Source organism: Dendrobates tinctorius, unplaced genomic scaffold (assembly GCF_039654945.1).
Source record: "Dendrobates tinctorius isolate UK_male_01 unplaced genomic scaffold, ASM3965494v1 ptg000158l, whole genome shotgun sequence".
Lineage (NCBI taxonomy): Eukaryota > Metazoa > Chordata > Amphibia > Anura > Dendrobatidae > Dendrobates > Dendrobates tinctorius.
The window spans coordinates 2,973,613-2,995,953 of NW_027361825.1; the positions used below are offsets into that span (position 1 = coordinate 2,973,613).

The following is a 22,341-nucleotide window of genomic DNA, read 5'->3' on the forward strand; positions in this document are numbered from 1 at the left end:
TGCTTGAGCAATGTCTAAACTCAGTGTTTTGCTGCTGAGTAAGCCAGGCCCTGTGCTGTGTTTCTCCTTCTCTGGAGGCTACACACCTAGCTTTGTCTTGTGCCTGTCTGTCTGCCCTCCAGGAGGCAGAATATCCTTGTCTCTGTGCTATAGCTCCTGACCTTATCTTTCCAAGTACCTCCGTCCTCCCTCCAGGAGGCAGAATATCCTGGTCCTCGAGTCTTTGTCCCTGTACTTTATCTGAACTCTGTCCTACCCCGCCTCCTTGTCTTTGGCTTCTTTCCCTGCTGTGTCTATCCCTGTGTCCTCCCTGTCTGCTTCGCACTCCTGCGGCTCCGCCTACTTCTCACACCTGCCTGTATCCATACCTGTGGGACGCCCTCACACCCAGGGCTGTGGGGTACTCGGTACCGTGCCCGATGAGCTCCAATGGGAGATGTCACGGCAGCTGTATCCCGGCCCATGGCCCTGGGCGCCCATTGTAAAAGGGGGTTGTTTCAGTGTGCTTATGGTGATGAAAGTTTATAAGTGATTGACGCCACCTGTGGTGTTCGGCGATAAAGATGTAAGCCGACGCTGCAGACAGATCCTCTGGGACAGATGGTGTGGTGCAGCAATGATGTTATAGCCTTCCACAGGCAGGGCTGTAGTCCCAGGGCAGAGTAGGTGAAGGGACATGTAGATGGTGTAGTGTCAGGCGCAAGGGATGTAGCAGTGCTGGGCAGGTTGGCGCAGGGATAATTGGAGGACACCAGGGCATGTAGTTCCAAAGCTTTACTCACAGTCTGTTGTACAAACAGGTGCCTGCCTCCGCGCCGTGTCCTCCGGATCAGGGACTCAGTCAACCTCCAGGCAAGATGCAATGTATGTGCCTTTCTGAACGTCTCCTCTTATAGCGCCTTTAAATGAAGTACTCCCAGTACTGAGTTACACTGGAGTTCCTCCTGTCCGATGTTCCTATGAACTCTACTTGTACAGCAGACAGCTGTAGCCTGCTTCGGGGACTCCTTACTCCTAGTCCCGGCTCACTATCGTTGCTGTTGTGCCCCCAAGTCTTGTGTGGGAATAAAGTGGTCACTACTTCTATTCCTCCGGTGTCTGCTGCAGGACCATTAGTATTCATACAACCTCGGGGACCGCGCCCCAGCTTTGCGCTTGGAACTTCTAGGAAGGGTCCTCTTCTAACCCACGTCCTCTGTTCTCTTTTACTCCTCACGTTCCGTACTAATCCTTCTTTCTATGGAGAATCAGGCTTTCAGTCTATGCTGCTCTCTCTCTTCCTTTGCCGTGCCAGCAGACCCAGGTCACTGGGATCTGCTGCAGCACTTCCATCCATCTATCCCTCTCTCCAGGGATCTTCTTCTCTCCAACACTCTAACCAACTGACTTCTTATCCTAAACTCTTCCCGCTCTTTGTAATGTAATCTAACTCCACCCACCTCCCAGCACGTTTCGTGTTCCAAGCAGGGAGCCACCAATGGGTGCTTTGCTATACTCCAAGCAGGGAGCCGCCGAAGTGCTTTGCTACACTACTTTGTGGTGTGGGGGTGCAGGTGTTGGAGCCTGGTCAGGAGTCTCCACCTTACCTGGATGGTGGGATACCACACCTCAGGAGAAGGTGCAGTACCTCTGTGGCGACTGAGCCTCAGTGGTGCCACACCTGCTCCTCCCGTGTGAACAGGTCCAAACCTGTCCCATCATATTCCACTCCATCCTATCAGTACCTGTACAGTCATGGCCAAAAGTTTTGAGAATGACACAAATATTATATTTTCACATGATCTGCTGCCCTCTGGTTTTTATGTGTTTGTCAGATGTTTTTATCACATACAGAAATATAATTGCAATCATATTATGAGTAGCAAAAGGTTATATTGACAGTTAGAATGAGTTAATGCAGCAAGTCAATATTTGCAGTGTTGACCCTTCTTCTTCAGGACCTCAGCAATTCTCCCTGGCATGCTCTCAATCAACTTCTGGATCAAATCCAGACTGATAGCAGTCCATTCTTGCAAAATCAATGCTTTTATTTTGTCTGAATTTGAAGGTTTTTGTTTGTCCACCCGTCTCTTGATGATTGACCACAAGTTCTCAATGGGATTAAGATCTGGGGAGTTTCCAGGCCATGGTCCCAAAATCTCTGTTTTGTTCCCTGAGCCATTTAGTTATCACCTTTGCTTTATGGCAAGGTGCTCCATCATGTTGAAAAAGGCATTGTTGATCGCCAAACTGCTCTTGGACGGTTGGGAGAAGATTCTCTTGGAGGACATTCTGGTACCATTCTTTATTCATGGCTGTGTTTTTAGGCAAGACAGAGAGAGCCCATTCCCTTGGCTGAGAAGCAACCCCACACATGAATGGTTTCAGGATGCTTGACAGTTGGCATGAGACAAGACTGGTGGTAGCACTCACCTGGTCTTCTCCGAATAAGCCGTTTTCCAGATGTCCCAAACAATCGAAAAAGGGATTCATCAGAGAAAATGACTTTACCCCAGTCCTCAGCAGTCCACTCCCTGTCCCTCTTGCAGAATATCAGTCTCTCCATGATGTTTTTCCTGGAGAGAAGTGGCTTCTTTGTTGCCCTCCTTGAGACCAGGCCTTGCTCCAAGAGTCTCCACCTCACAGTGCGTGCAGATGCACTCACACCTGCCTGCTGCTATTCCTGAGCAAGCTCTGCACTGCTGGTAGCCCGATCCCGCAGCTGAAACACTTAAGAGACGGTCCTGGCGCTTGCTGGTCTTTCTTGGGCGCCCTGGAGCCTTTTTGGCAACAAGGGAACCTCTCTCCTTGAAGTTCTTGATGATGCGATAGATTGTTGACTGAGGTGCAATCTTTCTAGCTGCAATACTCTTCCCTGTTAGGCCATTTTTGTGCAGTGCAATGATGACTGCACATGTTTCTTTAGAGATAACCATGGTTAACAGAAGAGAAACAATGATGCCAAGCACCAGCCTCCTTTTAAAGTGTCCAGTGGTGTCATTCTTACTTAATCATGACAGATTGATCTCCAGCCCTGTCCTCATCAACACCCACACCTGTGTTAATGGAGCAATCACTGAAACAATGTTAGCTGGTCCTTTTAAGGCAGGGCTGCAATGATGTTGAAATGTGTTTTGGGGGATAAAGTTCATTTTCTAGGCAAATATTGACTTTGCAAGTAATTGCTGTTAAGCTGATCACTCTTTATAACATTCTGGAGTATATGCAAATTGCCATTAGAAAAAATGAAGCAGTAGACTTTGTAAAAATTAATATTTGTGTCATTCTCAAAACTTTTGGCCATGACTGTATCTGCACCTCCTGTTTGAACAGGACCCAACCTGTCCCTCCAAATTCTATAACTTCCGGCCAGTACCCGCTCCTGCTGTTTGAGCAGGTCCCTACCTGTTCCTTCATACACCACACCTGCCTGCCCTGTGTCTCCAAGCCGTGCCTGCCTGCCAGTGTATCAAGCAGTGCCTGCTTGCCCTGTGTCTCAGCTGTGCTTGCCTGCCCACCAGCTGCACCCAAGTGACTTGTCCCCGAGTGGGATCAGCAGTCACAGCCAGACACCACGCTGGAGTGGCACCTGGGAGCTGCCTGCTGCACAACCCTGACCTCACCATTGGAGGCTCCAGAGAAGACCAAAGCAACTGTCTTAGTCACGCCCCTTCCAGGGTAATCTGGTCCGTGGCACAGAGGGGCCACAACCTCCCGATTCGCGCCAACCTGCCAAGACGTGAGTGTGACAGGTTGGATGGTGAATGTTGGTGGACAGCCATTTTCAGGTCTCTCAAGAGATGCTCAATTGGGTTTAGGTCAGGGCTCTGGCTGGGCCAGTCAAGAATGGTCACAGAGTTGTTCTGAAGCCACTCCTATTTTAGCTGTGTGCTTAGGGTCATTGTCTTGTTGGAAGGTGAATCTTCGGCCAAGTCTGATGTCCAGAGCACTCTGGAAGAGGTTTTCATCCAGGATATCTCTCTACTTGGCCACATTCATGTTTCCTTCAATGGCAACCAGTCATCTTGTCCCTGCAGCTGAAAAACACCCCCATAGCATGATGCTACCACCACCATGTTTCACTGTTGGGATTGTATTGGGCAGGTGATGAGCAGTGCCTGGTTATCTCCACACATACCGCTTACAATTACCACCAAAAAGGTCTATCTTCGTCTCATCAGACCAAAGACTCTTATTTCTCATAGTCTGGGAGTCCTTCATGTGTTTTTTAGCAAACTATACAGGCTTTTATATGTCTTGCACTGAGGAGAGGCTTCCGTCAGGCCACTGTGCCATAAAGGCCCGACTGGTGGAGGGCTGCAGTGATAGCTGACTTTGTGGAACTTTCTCCCATCTCCCTACTGCATCTGTGGAGCTCAGCCACAGTGATCTTGGGGTTCTTCATTACCTCTCTCACCAAGGCTCTTCTACCACAATTGTTCATTTTGGCTGGACGGCCAGGTCTAGGAAGACTTCTGGTGGTCACAAACTTCTTCCATTTAAGGATTATGGAGGCCACTGTCCTCTTAGGAAACTTGAATACTGCAGAAATTCTTTTGTAACCTTGGCCAGATGTGTGCCTTGCCACAATTGTGTTTCTGAGCTCATTGGTCAGTTCCTTTTGACTTCACGATTTTCATTTGGTGTGACATGCACTGTGAGCCTTCACAAATCAAGTCCTATCAGTTTAATTAAACACAGCTGGACTCCAATGAAGGTGTTGAACCATCTCAAGGAGGATCATAAGGAAATGGACCGCATGTGAGTTAACCCCTTTCTATCATCTGACTTTCAGTACTATCCCATCTAGGTTACCCAGGCTCGTATGACCGTGGACGGGATAGTACGTCATCGCGATCAGCTGCTCTCACGGGGAGCGCAGCTGATCGCGGCCGGGTGTCAGCTGATGATCACAGCTGACACCAGGCACTATGTGCCAGGAGCTGTCCGGGACCGCTCCCGGAACACTGCGATCAAACATGATTGCAGTGTTCCAGCGGCATCGGGCAGGGAGGGGGCTCCCTGCGTGCTTCCTTGAGACCCTCCGAACAACGCGATTGTGATTTTATTTTTATGGCTCTATGTTAGAAACTTCTGTGAAGCACTTGGCAGTTCAAAGATCTCACCACACATCTAGATGAGTTCCGGTGGGGGTCTAGTTTACAAAATGGGTTTACATATGGCGTATCAGTGTACTCAGGACAAATTGCACAATAACTTTTAGGTTCCTGTTACTCTTGGGAAAATAAAAATTGGGGGTGAAAAGATCATTTTTGTGGAAAATTTTTTGTTTTTTTTTTTTAATTGTACGGCTGTACGTTATAAACTTCTGTGAAGCCCTTGTGGGTTCTCACCACCTATCTAGATAAGTTCCTTGGGGGGTCTAGTTTCCAAAATGGGGTCATTTGTGGGGGGTTTCCACTGTTTAGGCACTTAGGGGGTCTCCAAACGTGACATGGCGTCCGATCTCAATTCCAGCCAATTCTGCGTCGAAAAAGTCAAACGGCACTCCTTCCCTTCTGTGCTCTGCCATGCGCTGAAACAGTGGTTGCCCCACACATATGAGGTATCAGCGTACTCAGGACAAATTGCACAATAACTTTTGGGGTCCAATTTCTCTTGTTACCCTTAGGAAAATAAAAAAAATTGGACCTGAAATTTTTTTGTGAAAAAAGTTAAATGTTCATTTTTTTTTTTAAACATTCAAAAAAATTCCTGTGAAGCACCTGAAGGGTTAATAAACTTCTTGAATGTGGTTTTGAGCACATTGAGGGGTGCAATTTTTAGAATGGTGTCACTTTTGGGTATTTTCTATCATATAGACCCCTCAAAGTGCCTTCAAGTGTGACGTGGGCCGTAAAATAAAATGGTGTTGTAAAAACGAGAAATCGCTGGTCAACTTCTAACCCTTATAACTTCCTAACAAAAAAAAATTTTGGTTCCAAAATTGTGCTGATGTAAAGTAAACATGTGGGAAATGTTACTTATTAAGTATTTTGTGTGATATATTTCTGTGATTCTAGGGCATGAAAATTCAAAGTTGTAAAATTGCGAAATTTTTGCCAAATTTCAGTTTATTTCACAAATAAAATCAAGTTATATCAAAATTTTTTTTTAAGACTAATATGAAGTACAATATGTCATGAGAAAACAATGTCAGAATCACCAGGATCCATGGAAGCGTTCCAGAGTTATGACCTCATAAAGGGACAGTGGTCAGGATTGTAAAAATTGGCCTGGTCATGAACGTGCAAACCACCCTTGGGGGTAAAGGGGTTAAATAGTGTCTCAGCAAAGGGTCTGAATACTTATGACCAGGTGATATTTCAATTTTTCTTTTTTAATGAATTTGCAAAAGTTTCTTTTTGGTGCAGAGTGCACATTAACGAGAAAAAAATGAACTTTTTTGAATTTACCAAATGGCTGCAATGAAACACAGTGAAAAATGTAAAGGGGACTGAATACTTTCCGTACACACTGTAGGTGAATTTATATCTCATGACTCTTAACAATCTCAAAAAGTAATACTATAAGGGTTCTCAAATAAACTCATATATATATATATCCCCTACAATGATACTTTATTGTTTAAAAACCACAACTGTGGTATACACCAGAAAAAACGTGACTAGAGATGAAAAAAAGTAAAAAGAAAAAGTGTTCAAGCAAAGCCCATACTAAGGTGACACCTTGGAATCCCTCGTACGTAACTGAGCTGTATCCTGCCTGGCCGCGGAGGTTGGCACCCTAGGGGGGAACGTTTTGGCGCCCCCGCTCAACGATGGCTGTCCCTAGGGGCCCTAATAAACCCTACAGCCACTAGTGGTCCCTTCTACCCAATAAACATAAGGGAACCCCTGCTTCTAGACAGAGACCAAGCTGCTCTATAGAGGACCCTGTGTCCCAAAGAGAGAGGTTAAAAATAGATTTACAACACATATGGCATTAGGTGGTCATATTAGATAATGTCCCAAGAAGACCAACAGACATCATAATGGGATAAAACAGTTGGGCTAGTGCCTCAGTCTCATGTACAAGATCTATTGATATACAAAAAAGAGGCACATTATTCTATTGAATTACTGATTCTGATAAGCCACAACCCAAAAAAACGGCCATAAACAATATCCCAATGCTGTACATATACAAAAAACGCAGAACTGCCACAGCGATACTCATCTGCGTTTTTCGCCACCTGCCAACAAATGGTTAACGCCTCAACGCGTTTCGCCTTATTAGGCTCATCAGGAGGCCCGATTCTGCGATATCTTGTGTCCCATGAAGGTGCAAATAGCTTACCGATACTCAGTACAGCTCCCCTCTTTAAACCTGCCGCGCAGAGCCTAAGCTCCGCCCACTCACATTCCATGGCGTCTCTGAGCGCCAATTGCATCGCCACCCATTCACTGTCGCTCCAATCAGCAGGCAGATCACTCATGCAGCATCATAGTGACCAATCAGGTGTCCTCAGACAGAAAGTCTCCCAGCATTCACCAATCATCAGAGCTGAAACTGGTTACCGCGTCTGACGTGTATGCAGCGTCGCTGCTGAGTCACCAATCAGATGTCCATAGACAAAAACTCTCACAGCGCTCACAACACACTGCGGCTAAGACCCACTGTCAGCTCCGAAGTATATCACCCACATATACAGTAGACACTCCACTCTTCTAATATGCCCACAGTCAGGCACTGTATATGATCCGATGCTTAGCAATCTTAACATATTAATTGCATTATTAATTAGCATGCAACTAAGCAAGTATAAATCGCATCATAACCTTCAACGGTGTGAACAGGCGTCAATATGCAACTACCTCATCATATGAAATAGAAAGTGGATGCCTACAAGAAAAAAACTGTACACAATATATATGCAGATCTTTTAGTTGTTAATCAGATGCTTAACAATCCAGTCCAAACATGTTATCTTCGTTGCACAGATAATTAACATGAGAATAATCATGAATCGCATCATACATTTCAACAGTGTGAACATGCGTCAATATACAACTCCCTCAACATAAACATATGCTGAGAACTTTCTGTGTATGTCACTAGGGCTGAAATTAGCCAACAACTGCTCAAAGTCCATTAAAGAGTGGATATACATACGGCAGTAAGAAGGGGAGGTTTTATACATCCAGTATTCCACGACAATGCATGGGGATCCCACTAGAACGGGAAACAGAAACAAAATCCAAAAGGCCAATATCCTCGAGAAAGAACATATTATTCAATTGTGGCTCATAAGAAACAGGCAAATGACAGTTGCTCATTCAGCCCCCTCGGCTCCAGGGACTCCATCCTGAATATCCATTCACATTCTCTCCTAAGAATCACCTTGTCCACATTACCTCCTCTTGGGTTCACATTAACTACCTCTATAACACAAAATTTAATGTCACCGGGGTCGCCTTTATGACACGTCCACATATGCTTTGCAAGTGGGGTTTCTCTTTGATGTCTAATGTCTCCAAGATGTTCCCCCACTCTTCTTCTGAATTCTCTCCTAGTCTTCCCTATATAATTTTTAGGGCACAAACATATGGCCATATAAATGACCCCTGTTGTCTTGCAGTTTGAGAAGTCACGTTGATAAAACATCTTACCAGTGCTTGCACTACAAAACGACTTCCCCGGTCTCATATATTTACAAAAACTGCAATCCCCGCACTTAAAAAAGCCACAGGGTCTCCTGTCTAGCCAGGTGCCACCAACCACTGGTCTCCTATATTGGCTGTGGACAAACATGTCCCTGATTGATTTGCCCTTTCTGAAGGTAATATTGGGACGCTCACCGATCATATTTTTCAAATCTGGATCTAACCTGAGAACATCCCAGTGCTTAGACAGGACCTTCCTGACCTCCTGATGGTTAACATCAAATGTCCCGATCACCCTTATTAGTTCTGTCGAGTCTTCAGTCTCACGTTTCTGCAACAATTTAACCCTGTCTGCTTTCCTTGCAAAATCATACGCTGTGTCTAGAACATGTTGCGGGTACCCCTTATCCTTAAACCGACAGAACATATCACCAGCCTGTCTTTGGAACAGATCATTCCTGGAACAATTCCTCCTCAATCGTAGGAATTGTCCCTTCGGGAAACCTCTCTTAAGAGGAACTGGGTGGTGGCTCTGCCAATGTAACAAGCTATTTGTGCTCGTCGGTTTCCGAAAAATACTGGTAGAAACACCTCCCATCAGATCTTTTTTGATTTTAATATCTAAAAATGGTATTTCGGTTTCATGAATTTCTGAGGTAAATCTCAGGTTCACATTATTTTGATTCAGTTCTCTTACGAATTCTTCAAACTGATCTTTTTCCCCTGTCCATATCATGAAGACATCGTCTATGAACCTGTACCACAGAGAGATCAGACCGTGCCACCACTTCTCCTCTCCTCCAAAAACAATGGTCTCCTCCCACCAGCCCAGGAACAAATTTGCATACGAAGGGGCACAGGGGCACCCCATCGCAGTGCCCCTGAGCTGGTGGTAGAATTTTCCATCAAAACAGAATGCATTATGGTTCAATACGTACCGCTAGAGAGAGTTCATAAAGGTGTTATGCCCTCTACAGGCTATTGACCTCTGACTCAAAAAGTGTCCCACACCCCTAATGCTTGCTTCATGTGGTATATTGCTATAGAGGGCTTCTATATCAATGGAAGCCAACCAAGCATTCCCTTCCAGATGTACGCCCTCTAATTTTAGCAGTAGGTCTGATGTATCCCTTAAGTAAGATGGCATAGAAACCACAAAGGGGCGTAATATCTGATCAATATATAAGCCACTATTTTGTGTCAATGAGTCCACACCTGATACAATCGGCCTCCCTTTCAGGGGATTAAGGCCCTTATGTATCTTTGGTAATGCATAAAAAGTGGCTACCAATGGAAATTTAGGGAGAATGAAATCAAATTCTATCTTCGAAATCAAGTCCTCCACTAGGGCCTCATCCAAAATCAATTGCAACTCCTCTTTAAAGGTGGCCATAGGATTCCCTTTTAACACCTCATATGTGGAGTTGTCCTGCAGTATAGCCTGGCACATTTTGCGATACTCAGCATGGTTCAAAATTACCATATTACCCCCTTTGTCGGAGGGTTTCACCACTATTTGGTCATTTTTCTTTAAGGCCTCAAGTGCTGATCGCTCACTGGCCGACAGATTATCATGATTTTCCCACTCTGGTCCTGTTAATCTCTTAAGGTCCCTCTCCACCAAACTGGCGAAGATATCAATATTTCCCATATCACCCAGAGGTGGCATCTTTTCACTTTTATTTCTCAAATTAGTGAAGGGACCTTTCCCAGCAGTGGGGACTCTATTATTTTCATTCAAAAGTCCAATGAGCGCCTCATATCCTTCAATATCTTCCTCATTAAGGCCCTGTTGTCTACAGGCCTCACGACTATTGTGTCTAAAGAACTTTTTCCACTTGAGTTTCCTACAAAACAAATTCAAATCTTTAACCCACTCAAAACAATTGAACCTATTCATTGGCACAAAATTCAGGCCTCTTGAGAGGACACTCTGCTCATCCCTAGTGAGGATGTGCGAGGACAGGTTAATAATCTGACCTTTTATTGGTTGAACCGAGTTCTTAATTGGTAACCCGTCCTCGCACCTTGTTCCAAAAAAGAGGAAGAGGAGACAACTGGGGTAGAGGGCTGAGCAAAACCAGAACCAGATGCTGAATTGGAGCCTGAAAAGGGAGTTGGCATTCGCATACCTCCCCTGTGTGGCCCTCTTCCCTTTCTCATGGATCTGCCCCTCCCACCTTGCCATCTCTGTTTCGACAACGTCTCTCTGTACTGATATATACCCCCTGGTGCCCTCTCCGTCCTTTCTGTATCAGAAGTGTCAATATCAGATGACGAAGCCTCAGACTGTCTTTCTTTCTGGTAGTTGAACACCTGATTGTCACTAAAGTCCTTCAGATCTCTATGAAACTGGAGATGCTTTCGCTCTTTCAGCAGGGCCTGATACCTCTCAACAGAGGTTTGTAATACTCCCTCCCTTCTATTAAAGTCGGGATCCCCTTTAAATTTCAGGACTCGTTCAATCAGTTTATTCAATTCCTCAGTAGCCCTCTCAAGCACTTTCCTTTCTTCTGCCAACAAGATTTGCATGAATCTAAGAGATGACTCTATGGATTCCTTCATCCACGCATTCATAAGGTCTGGTGAAGAAATTCTGGGGGAGGGATTGATGTTTATCCTCAAACCTCTTGGAATTATCCGATTTTTTATATAGTTCTCAAGTGTCCTAAGTTCCCACCAGGATTTCAAAAAGTCTTTATAACCTCCATACACTTCGTTAAACAGATTCTTAAGAGCCAATGGGCATGTGTTGCCCTCAGCTGACCCTACTATGTTAAATGCCTGATTAGCATCTTCTAGCCACAAATCTGAATTAATAGGGCCTCATGCAAATCTTGTTGGCAGAAGAAAGGAAAGTGCTTGAGAGGGCTACTGGGGAATTGAATAAACTGATTGAACGAGTCCTGAAATTTAAAGGGGATCCCGACTTTAATAGAAGGGAGGGAGTATTACAAACCTCTGTTGAGAGGTATCAGGCCCTGCTGAAAGAGCGAAAGCATCTCCAGTTTCATAGAGATCTGAAGGACTTTAGTGACAATCAGGTGTTCAACTACCAGAAAGAAAGACAGTCTGAGGCTTCGTCATCTGATATTGACACCTCTGATACAGAAAGGACGGAGAGGGCACCAGGGGGTATATATCAGTACAGAGAGACGTTGTCGAAACAGAGATGGCAAGGTGGGAGGGGCAGATCCATGAGAAAGGGAAGAGGGCCACACAGGGGAAGTATGCGAATGCCAACTCCCTTTTCAGGCTCCAATTCAGCATCTGGTTCTGGTTTTGCTCAGCCCTCTACCCCAGTTGTCTCCTCTTCCTCTTTTTTGGAACAAGGTGCGAGGACGGGTTACCAATTAAGAACTCGGTTCAACCAATAAAAGGTCAGATTATTAACCTGTCCTCGCACATCCTCACTAGGGATGAGCAGAGTGTCCTCTCAAGAGGCCTGAATTTTGTGCCAATGAATAGGTTCAATTGTTTTGAGTGGGTTAAAGATTTGAATTTGTTTTGTAGGAAACTCAAGTGGAAAAAGTTCTTTAAAACACAATAGTCGTGAGGCCTGTAGACAACAGGGCCTTAATGAGGAAGATATTGAAGGATATGAGGCGCTCATTGGACTTTTGAATGAAAATAATAGAGTCCCCACTGCTGGGAAAGGTCCCTTCACTAATTTGAGAAATAAAAGTGAAAAGATGCCACCTCTGGGTGATATGGGAAATATTGATATCTTCGCCAGTTTGGTGGAGAGGGACCTTAAGAGATTAACAGGACCAGAGTGGGAAAATCATGATAATCTGTCGGCCAGTGAGCGATCAGCACTTGAGGCCTTAAAGAAAAATGACCAAATAGTGGTGAAACCCTCCGACAAAGGGGGTAATATGGTAATTTTGAACCATGCTGAGTATCGCAAAATGTGCCAGGCTATACTGCAGGACAACTCCACATATGAGGTGTTAAAAGGGAATCCTATGGCCACCTTTAAAGAGGAGTTGCAATTGATTTTGGATGAGGCCCTAGTGGAGGACTTGATTTCGAAGATAGAATTTGATTTCATTCTCCCTAAATTTCCATTGGTAGCCACTTTTTATGCATTACCAAAGATACATAAGGGCCTTAATCCCCTGAAAGGGAGGCCGATTGTATCAGGTGTGGACTCATTGACACAAAATAGTGGCTTATATATTGATCAGATATTACGCCCCTTTGTGGTTTCTATGCCATCTTACTTAAGGGATACATCAGACCTACTGCTAAAATTAGAGGGCGTACATCTGGAAGGGAATGCTTGGTTGGCTTCCATTGATATAGAAGCCCTCTATAGCAATATACCACATGAAGCAAGCATTAGGGGTGTGGGACACTTTTTGAGTCAGAGGTCAATAGCCTGTAGAGGGCATAACACCTTTATGAACTCTCTCTAGCGGTACGTATTGAACCATAATGCATTCTGTTTTGATGGAAAATTCTACCACCAGCTCAGGGGCACTGCGATGGGGTGCCCCTGTGCCCCTTCGTATGCAAATTTGTTCCTGGGCTGGTGGGAGGAGACCATTGTTTTTGGAGGAGAGGAGAAGTGGTGGCACGGTCTGATCTCTCTGTGGTACAGGTTCATAGACGATGTCTTCATGATATGGACAGGGGAAAAAGATCAGTTTGAAGAATTCGTAAGAGAACTGAATCAAAATAATGTGAACCTGAGATTTACCTCAGAAATTCATGAAACCGAAATACCATTTTTAGATATTAAAATCAAAAAAGATCTGATGGGAGGTGTTTCTACCAGTATTTTTCGGAAACCGACGAGCACAAATAGCTTGTTACATTGGCAGAGCCACCACCCAGTTCCTCTTAAGAGAGGTATCCCGAAGGGACAATTCCTACGATTGAGGAGGAATTGTTCCAGGAATGATCTGTTCCAAAGACAGGCTGGTGATATGTTCTGTCGGTTTAAGGATAAGGGGTACCCGCAACATGTTCTAGACACAGCGTATGATTTTGCAAGGAAAGCAGACAGGGTTAAATTGTTGCAGAAACGTGAGACTGAAGACTCGACAGAACTAATAAGGGTGATCGGGACATTTGATGTTAACCATCAGGAGGTCAGGAAGGTCCTGTCTAAGCACTGGGATGTTCTCAGGTTAGATCCAGATTTGAAAAATATGATCGGTGAGCGTCCCAATATTACCTTCAGAAAGGGCAAATCAATCAGGGACATGTTGGTCCACAGCCAATATAGGAGACCAGTGGTTGGTGGCACCTGGCTAGACAGGAGACCCTGTGGCTTTTTTAAGTGCGGGGATTGCAGTTTTTGTAAATATATGAGACCGGGGAAGTCGTTTTGTAGTGCAAGCACTGGTAAGATGTTTTATCAACGTGACTTCTCAAACTGCAAGACAACAGGGGTCATTTATATGGCCATATGTTCGTGCCCTAAAAATTACATAGGGAAGACTAGGAGAGAATTCAGAAGAAGAGTGGGGGAACATCTTGGAGACATTAGACATCAAAGAGAAACCCCACTTGCAAAGCATATGTGGACGTGTCATAAAGGCGACCCCGGTGACATTAAATTTTGTGTTATAGAGGTAGTTAATGTGAACCCAAGAGGAGGTAATGTGGACAAGGTGATTCTTAGGAGAGAATGTGAATGGATATTCAGGATGGAGTCCCTGGAGCCGAGGGGGCTGAATGAGCAACTGTCATTTGCCTGTTTCTTATGAGCCACAATTGAATAATATGTTCTTTCTCGAGGATATTGGCCTTTTGGATTTTGTTTCTGTTTCCCGTTCTAGTGGGATCCCCATGCATTGTCGTGGAATATTGGATGTATAAAACCTCCCCTTCTTACTGCCGTATGTATATCTACTCTCTACTGGACTTTGAGCAGTTGTTGGCTAATTTCAGCCCTAGTGACATACACAGAAAGTTCTCAGCATATGTTTATGTTGAGGGAGTTGTATATTGACGCATGTTCACACTGTTGAAATGTATGATGCGATTCATGATTATTCTCATGTTAATTATCTGTGCAACGAAGATAACATGTTTGGACTGGATTGTTAAGCATCTGATTAACAACTAAAAGATCTGCATATATATTGTGTACAGTTTTTTTCTTGTAGGCATCCACTTTCTATTTCATATGATGAGGTAGTTGCATATTGACGCCTGTTCACACCGTTGAAGGTTATGATGCGATTTATACTTGCTTAGTTGCATGCTAATTAATAATGCAATTAATATGTTAAGATTGCTAAGCATCGGATCATATACAGTGCCTGACTGTGGGCATATTAGAAGAGTGGAGTGTCTACTGTATATGTGGGTGATATACTTCGGAGCTGACAGTGGGTCTTAGCCGCAGTGTGTTGTGAGCGCTGTGAGAGTTTTTGTCTATGGACATCTGATTGGTGACTCAGCAGCGACGCTGCATACACGTCAGACGCGGTAACCAGTTTCAGCTCTGATGATTGGTGAATGCTGGGAGACTTTCTGTCTGAGGACACCTGATTGGTCACTATGATGCTGCATGAGTGATCTGCCTGCTGATTGGAGCGACAGTGGATGGGTGGCGATGCAATTGGCGCTCAGAGACGCCATGGAATGTGAGTGGGCGGAGCTTAGGCTCTGCGCGGCAGGTTTAAAGAGGGGAGCTGTACTGAGTATCGGTAAGCTATTTGCACCTTCATGGGACACAAGATATCGCAGAATCGGGCCTCCTGATGAGCCTAATAAGGCGAAACGCGTTGAGGCGTTAACCATTTGTTGGCAGGTGGCGAAAAACGCAGATGAGTATCGCTGTGGCAGTTCTGCGTTTTTTGTATATGTACAGCATTGGGATATTGTTTATGGCCGTTTTTTTGGGTTGTGGCTTATCAGAATCAGTAATTCAATAGAATAATGTGCCTCTTTTTTGTATATCAATAGATCTTGTACATGAGACTGAGGCACTAGCCCAACTGTTTTATCCCATTATGATGTCTGTTGGTCTTCTTGGGACATTATCTAATATGACCACCTAATGCCATATGTGTTCTAAATCTATTTTTAACCTCTCTCTTTGGGACACAGGGTCCTCTATAGAGCAGCTTGGTCTCTGTCTAGAAGCAGGGGTTCCCTTATGTTTATTGGGTAGAAGGGACCACTAGTGGCTGTAGGGTTTATTAGGGCCCCTAGGGACAGCCATCGTTGAGCGGGGGCGCCAAAACGTTCCCCCCTAGGATGCCAACCTCCGCGGCCAGGCAGGATACAGCTCAGTTACGTACGAGGGATTCCAAGGTGTCACCTTAGTATGGGCTTTGCTTGAACACTTTTTCTTTTTACTTTTTTTCATCTCTAGTCACGTTTTTTCTGGTGTATACCACAGTTGTGGTTTTTAAACAATAAAGTATCATTTTAGGGGATATATATATATGAGTTTATCTCATGACTCTTCCAGGATTCCAGACTCCTAACTGCTGAAGCATATAGGGTGTGGGAAAAGTTTACTAATAATTAGTCATATGCATCATATCTTATCATAACAACGGTTTCGGTGGTGAAATTCCCTTTACTGTTTAGTAAAATAAAATTTTCTTGCCATGACAAATCCCACCACTAGGTGTCTCTAGAAGTAAAGCAGAAAATCTGGATATTCTACACAGATCACTTCTGTAAAACTTTACCAAAACTTAACTTGATCTAGTTTTCCCCGCTACAGACTTTCTATCTAATTTTTAGTTGTCTCTGAGTGACTGGTTGTAGGCTTGCTGCTCTGTTGTATCCCGTACACAGCACATATTCAGAAGCAGCAGCAGTGTAGCTGTGAATCCTACTCCACAGTAAAATAAAACACTTACTAGAAAGCAGAATCACCATCTGCGTTTGTCTCTGCCTCACTCACCCCTCTACATTGATTACAGTTGACTATTATAGTAATGAGCCCTGGCAGTGTCTTATCTTCAGCAGGAAAGATTTTAGAAGGTTTTTTTTAATAATGAATGAGGAGTTCAGGAGGCAGTGGGGAAATAAGTGGCTCATAAGTGAAAAAAGCAGATTTTTTTTTAATAAGATTGCCTCATGCATTCATACGATGTAATCATGTAGTCAGATTATTTCTTATAATTCAATTTATTAAACTCTTATGAAAATACTTTACTATAAATCTATGGACACACAATATACAGGATTATGTACATAGGATATAAAACAATCTAAAAGCAGAAGATGCAATCTAAATATTATATACACTGTCAAGTGCGCTCCAGTGGAGCTCAGGTTAACCCCTCCTCTTTGGCTATTTTTTAGGACATTGCTGAAGATGCCTCTAGTCCTTCTCTAAGGACACCAAGACTGAATATAGATGAGGAAGCTGCATACGGGGATGATCTAGCCAGGTGCTAAGTAACGGACATAGAGGATAGAAAAGTCGGGACTTATGACGCGACCTTCTATCTGCGGTTTTTATTTCCATAATTCCTCTATACGTGGCGTGAGAAATTACTGCCTCTCAGATTTAGCTTAACCATCGCGATGTAATATTGGCATATATAATGCAGCCAGCAGGGGGAGCTCACTGCGCATACTTTTATACTGATCTGAATAGGAGCTCCCTCTAGGAGGATGTCGTAACAAGAGGACACTATAAATATATTAAAAATTGCTCCATGGTCACAGACCATGTTGTCTGTTTTAAATTCCCTATTAATTTCCTAAGCCACCACAATATAAGTATGTCTTTTTAAAGCACATTGTCTGTTAAGAATGGAACTTGTGATTCACAAAACTCAGTGTGCCCCTTTAAGGGTATGTGCACACGTTGTGGATTTGGCTGCATCCGTAGGTAAAATGACCTGCGTTTTACCTGCGGATTTAGTGCAGAATTACTGCGGATTTTCGGCAGTTTTCGGGCGGATTTCCCCTGCAGATTCCTATAATGAAGCAGGTGTCAAAACGCTGCGGATCCGCACAAAGAATTGACATGCTGTGGAAAATAAACCGCAGCAAATCTGTGCGGAATTTTCCACAGCATGTGCACAGCGGATTAGGGTTTACATGGTACTGTACACCGCATGGAAAACTGCTGCGCATCCGCAGCCAAATCCTCAACGTGTGCACATACCCTAAGACTACTGGAAAAGTACTCAAGGTTGTAATAGATCCTGACCACCAGCTGATCCCACGCAACAGGCTCCCGGAAACTTTAAGCATTTCTTTGTAGTGCAAGTTTTCACCCTTGAAATCTCTCGAAGTGGCCATAGTTCTACAACAGTAGATCACAATGAGATCCGGCGGCCATAGTTATGCTCAGAGCAAACACGCCGTCACGTTAGGCTGCTCCTGCCCATATTCAAGTAGTTGTGCCTTCTACTGGACTTCCTAATGGAGGCTAGGAGAAAGAAGAAGCCATATTCACAGCTGAGAGGTCACAGAAGGAACAGTCAGACATTGTGACGGATTCTCCTCACTCATGTAATCTTGGTATAATGGTTGCCGAATGGTGTAGAGGGGGACTCCAGGGACCATCAATGTGACGCTTCTCTACCAAACCGGGTCATTCATGGGCGGCAATAGAAGCCAAATGCGGCCATTTTCTTTGGTTTGGCGCAGCAGTCAATAAACCTTTCATGGGAGCGCTGATGATCGAAAATGTAAACAAAATGGCTGCCCTGAAATCTGCGGAGGGCACCAAACTAAATCAATAATAATGGCAATAAAGATAATCGGCCGCGAATCTCAGCGGAAAAGTCATTATTTCTTCTTTTTGCCACTACCCTTACGAGGCTGGTTCTTCTTGTTTAGGATCGACATCAGAGACTTGGACATGTAATATGGCTTCTCGGGGGAACCGTCGTGCCTTTCTAAGTCTTCCACTGGAAAAGACGGAGAGGAGAGGTCAGTGGGTCGGACGGTGATGCCATTTATGGTTGGGCTTATAAGGACGATAGGAGCAATCATCATGGTCACAAGGTTTGAGGAGACCCCTGAGCGTCAGTCACTGATGTCTCTCTGTCTACTCATCTCAGACCCATCGATCCATCCTCCTCCAAGCCCAGGAGATATAGGACAGCCGTGATTGCGCCTACAAGGTTGAGACCTTATGGACTAGCCAGCACCATGAGATTTGGAAGGTTTCCATGTTTCAGCTGCCTGACTTAAGATCCAAGATGACCACTCGGGTCAAATCAGACATCTGTAGGTCAACATCTAACATCTTCGTAAATGGCAACGTATACTCACAGAAGCAGAGAAAGAGAGTGTCCACGCACATAGTGTACACACTGAAGAAGCCTTGTGCGATCATGTATGACCCCAACACCACAGTCTGCGAGAAAAAAAAAAATTTACATAACGTGTGAAAATCCGACCACTGAGAAGAGTCCTTCAAGGATTCCAGGACCCGCAATATGTAAAGCCATAGATATGACCAGGTTATCCCATCAATGTTCACATCGGTAACATAAGCCCACCCAGCTCCTCACCAGAATGGGTATCCAGTAGTAGTTCAGAGTCGGCGACTTGAAGGCATCGTTTGGAATCGGCAGACGGCCGGAGAAGAAGAAAAACGCGAGGACTCCTGAGAAGACACAGCACATAAGTGTGAGATCTATGCAACAGAGATGAAGGAATTTTGGGGGCCATGGTGATTACAAAAAAAGACCGTCATGTAGGGTGAGGGTGGTGGTGGCAGAAGATGACCGTAAAGGGTCACATGTTTGTAGCATTGGAGCCACAGGTAGAACAAGGGAGGATAGTTAAAATATTGGTGGCAGCCAGTACAGATTTCTTGGTTGTGGTCATTTGGTTTCCTCACCTACTCCACCGACCACAATCAGTTTCCCGAAGAAGATCAGCAAATCTGTGACCTTATCCAGCACAACGACCCTGCAGAGAGAAGCACCAGATGTCAGAAGTAACAGACAAGACAACATATTCCACCCCAGAAATGACACTCTAACTAGACAATGGAGGCTGAACACACAGAGGACGTGCAGAATACTCCAAGACCACACAGGAAGCCAGATCAGCACGAAGGTGCAAACGATATCCAAAACATGCATAGGCCGGGAGAACATGCAAAATCCTCCATTACATTCAAACAGGCAAATCCAACTCCATAAGCCAAGACATACTTTACTTTTGTCAAGTCCAGATCACAAATCAAGTCCAACTCAATATGTTCAGTCACTTAGAACTCGCCAACACATCAAATCCAGCACTGCATGCCAGGTCCAGCTCACACATCACTCACAACATTCAAAGTCTAGGTCCAGCTCAATGTGCTAAGCCCAGCTCAGAGCACCTGTCCGCATTACTCAGAATATGGAAAGTCCAGGTCTAGCTTAATGTGTTAAGACCAGCTCAAGTGCTTGGCTCCATACTACTTAAGATAGGCCTAGTCGAGCTCACACATTACTCAGCAGATGTAAAGCCCAAGTCTAGCTGAATGCATCATGTCCAGTTCTCACTTTACTCAGTACATGCAAAGTCTTAGTCCAGCTCAACACGCCAGGTCCGGTTCATGGCACCGAGCCACACTGAAGTCCAACTAAGAAAGCCAAGCAATATATTACTCAGTACATACCAAATCCAGGTCAATCTGTCGAGTCACTGAGCACCTGCCAACTTCACGCAAACCCACCAAGTCCTGGTGATTGGCTAGGATCTGGTACACACACTGCCCACGACATGCCGCCCCCTTCTCACCACGCATTACTCACGAGTCATATTAGTGATAGACAGACACTTATCCGGAGACGCGACTCTGTGTAATAAGCAGGAAACATATGTATGTACAGGTGTATAACATGGGGGGACGGGGGGCCGCGTGTGGTCACCTCACAATGTTTCTCATCAGCAGCTTGAAGGCATTTTTGGCTGAAACGCAGAAATTCTTTCCATATACCGCAATCTGTAGAGGAAGGAGGAGAGCGGGTCAGTGTGTTACAGTGGCAGTATGCAGGGGTGGTGAGCACGAGACCCCGGGGTGTGTTCAGACCAACAATCTGAAAGTTGGTCCTTTCATCGATATTGGTGAAAGTCTTATTTTTTTCTCCATTCACAGCCAAAGCTGAATTGTAATTCTCATCTAAGCTCCCACAATGGACTGCTCTCTGATAGAAGGAAACCATCAGTAATGCTGAATGGGGAGGAGCCAAACTGCCGTCTGTTTCCAAAAGCCATCAGGAGAACTGTGAACGTCACTTTGAGTATGAAGGGAGAGCAGAAGCATAAACATGAATACATTGTAAAACTCTTCCTTCTATTTCTCTAAAGGCTGATGAGCAGCGTTCATATATGTGGAGTTACCATGATATACGCGTTTCGGTTCAAGAACTTGATGAACTTCTCCAGACACCAGAAGCAGCATTTCAGGCAGCAGAGGAGGAAGCGCGTGCAGGCATTCTGTGACCCTAGTGGAGAGAGCGGGCATTACACAGAGATGGATGCTCCTATCGGCTGGGCGCCATCCTGCGCCAATCACCGGACGGTGCGGCGTCTCTTGATCGCATTACCTTTCAGCCGGTGGTCCAGATACTCCAGGATGATTCTGATCAGTTGAACAATGGTGAGGATGAGTGCCCCAAACGCCAGTGATCCTGTGTGATACCTGGGGGCGACAGACACAGGGGGCAAAAACTTTTAAAGCTGGTCATTGGCATGTGTGACATATTTAAAGGAAAGTCTATATCCACAACCAGGTCATCAAAATCATTCCAACATAAAACTGAAGCAACTTTCTAAAAAAAATCTTCATTAAAAATCTCCCACCATTTTGCGTATACAGCTCCTATGCAGACTTATGTGTCATCATGGTAAAACGAGACAAGACCTAATATTAGATGGCGACATCTATTAATAGACTGACTCATAGCTTCACCTAGTGTGAAGAGTGGATCCTGTGTGATCTACTGTATATAGAGGTGTTATCAGTCATTGTACAGGAGGAGGAGGAGGAGGTGAGCTGTGATATCACCTATTGTGAATGGTGGATCCAGTATTATCTACTGCATATAGAGGTGTTATCAGTCATTGTAGAGGTGATCTGTGACCACCTATTTTGAATGGTGGATCCTGTGTTATCTACTGTATATAGAGGTGTTATCAGTCATTGTACAAGAGGAGGAGGTGAGCTGTGACATCACCTACTGTGAATGGTGGATTCTGTGTTATCTACTGTATATATAGAGGTGTGATCAGTCATTGTACAAGAGGAGGAGGGGAGCTGTGACATCACCTATTGTGAATGGTGGATCCTGTGTTATCTACTGTATATATAGAGGTGTGATCAGTCATTGTACAAGAAGAGGAGGGGAGCTGTGACATCACCTACTGTGAATGATGGATCCTGTGTTATCTACTGTATATAGAGGAATTATCAGTCATTATACAGGAGGAGGAGGTGAGCTGTGACATCACCTATTGTGAGTGGTGGATCCTGTGTGATCTACTGTATATAGAGGTGCTATCAGTCATTGTATAGGAGGAAGAGGTGAACTGTGACATCACCTATTGTGAATGGTGGATGTGTTATTACTGTATACAGAGATGATATCAGTCATTGTACAGGAGGAGGAGGTGAGCTGTGCCAACTACTGTATATAAAGGTGATATTAGTCATTGTGTAGGAGGAGGAGGAGGTGGGCTGTGACATCACCTATTGTGAATGGTGGATCCTGTGTTATCTACTGTATATAGAGGTGATATCAGTCATTTAACAGGAGGAGGTGAAATGTGAGATCACCTATTGTGATTTGATTCGTTGTCAACTACTGTA

The 22,341-nt window shown here is 44.6% G+C and overlaps 1 protein-coding gene across 3 annotated transcripts in view; it reads right to left on the minus strand.

The window, feature by feature from the left end:
* Positions 1 to 16,675: 16,675 nt before the first annotated feature.
* SLC44A4 (solute carrier family 44 member 4) overlaps positions 16,676 to 22,341 on the minus strand; it is a 91,308-nt gene continuing 85,642 nt past the window's right edge. For all 3 annotated transcript variants that reach the window (XM_073548780.1, XM_073548782.1, XM_073548781.1), the window contains 7 exons: positions 21,080 to 21,174; positions 20,874 to 20,977; positions 20,402 to 20,475; positions 19,378 to 19,448; positions 19,046 to 19,140; positions 18,804 to 18,888; positions 16,676 to 18,436 (listed from right to left, as the gene is read on the minus strand). In XM_073548780.1, the coding sequence (XP_073404881.1) occupies positions 18,315 to 18,436; positions 18,804 to 18,888; positions 19,046 to 19,140; positions 19,378 to 19,448; positions 20,402 to 20,475; positions 20,874 to 20,977; positions 21,080 to 21,174 (646 nt within the window). In that variant the 3' untranslated portion in view covers positions 16,676 to 18,314. The remainder of the gene's footprint in view (positions 18,437 to 18,803; positions 18,889 to 19,045; positions 19,141 to 19,377; positions 19,449 to 20,401; positions 20,476 to 20,873; positions 20,978 to 21,079; positions 21,175 to 22,341) is intronic.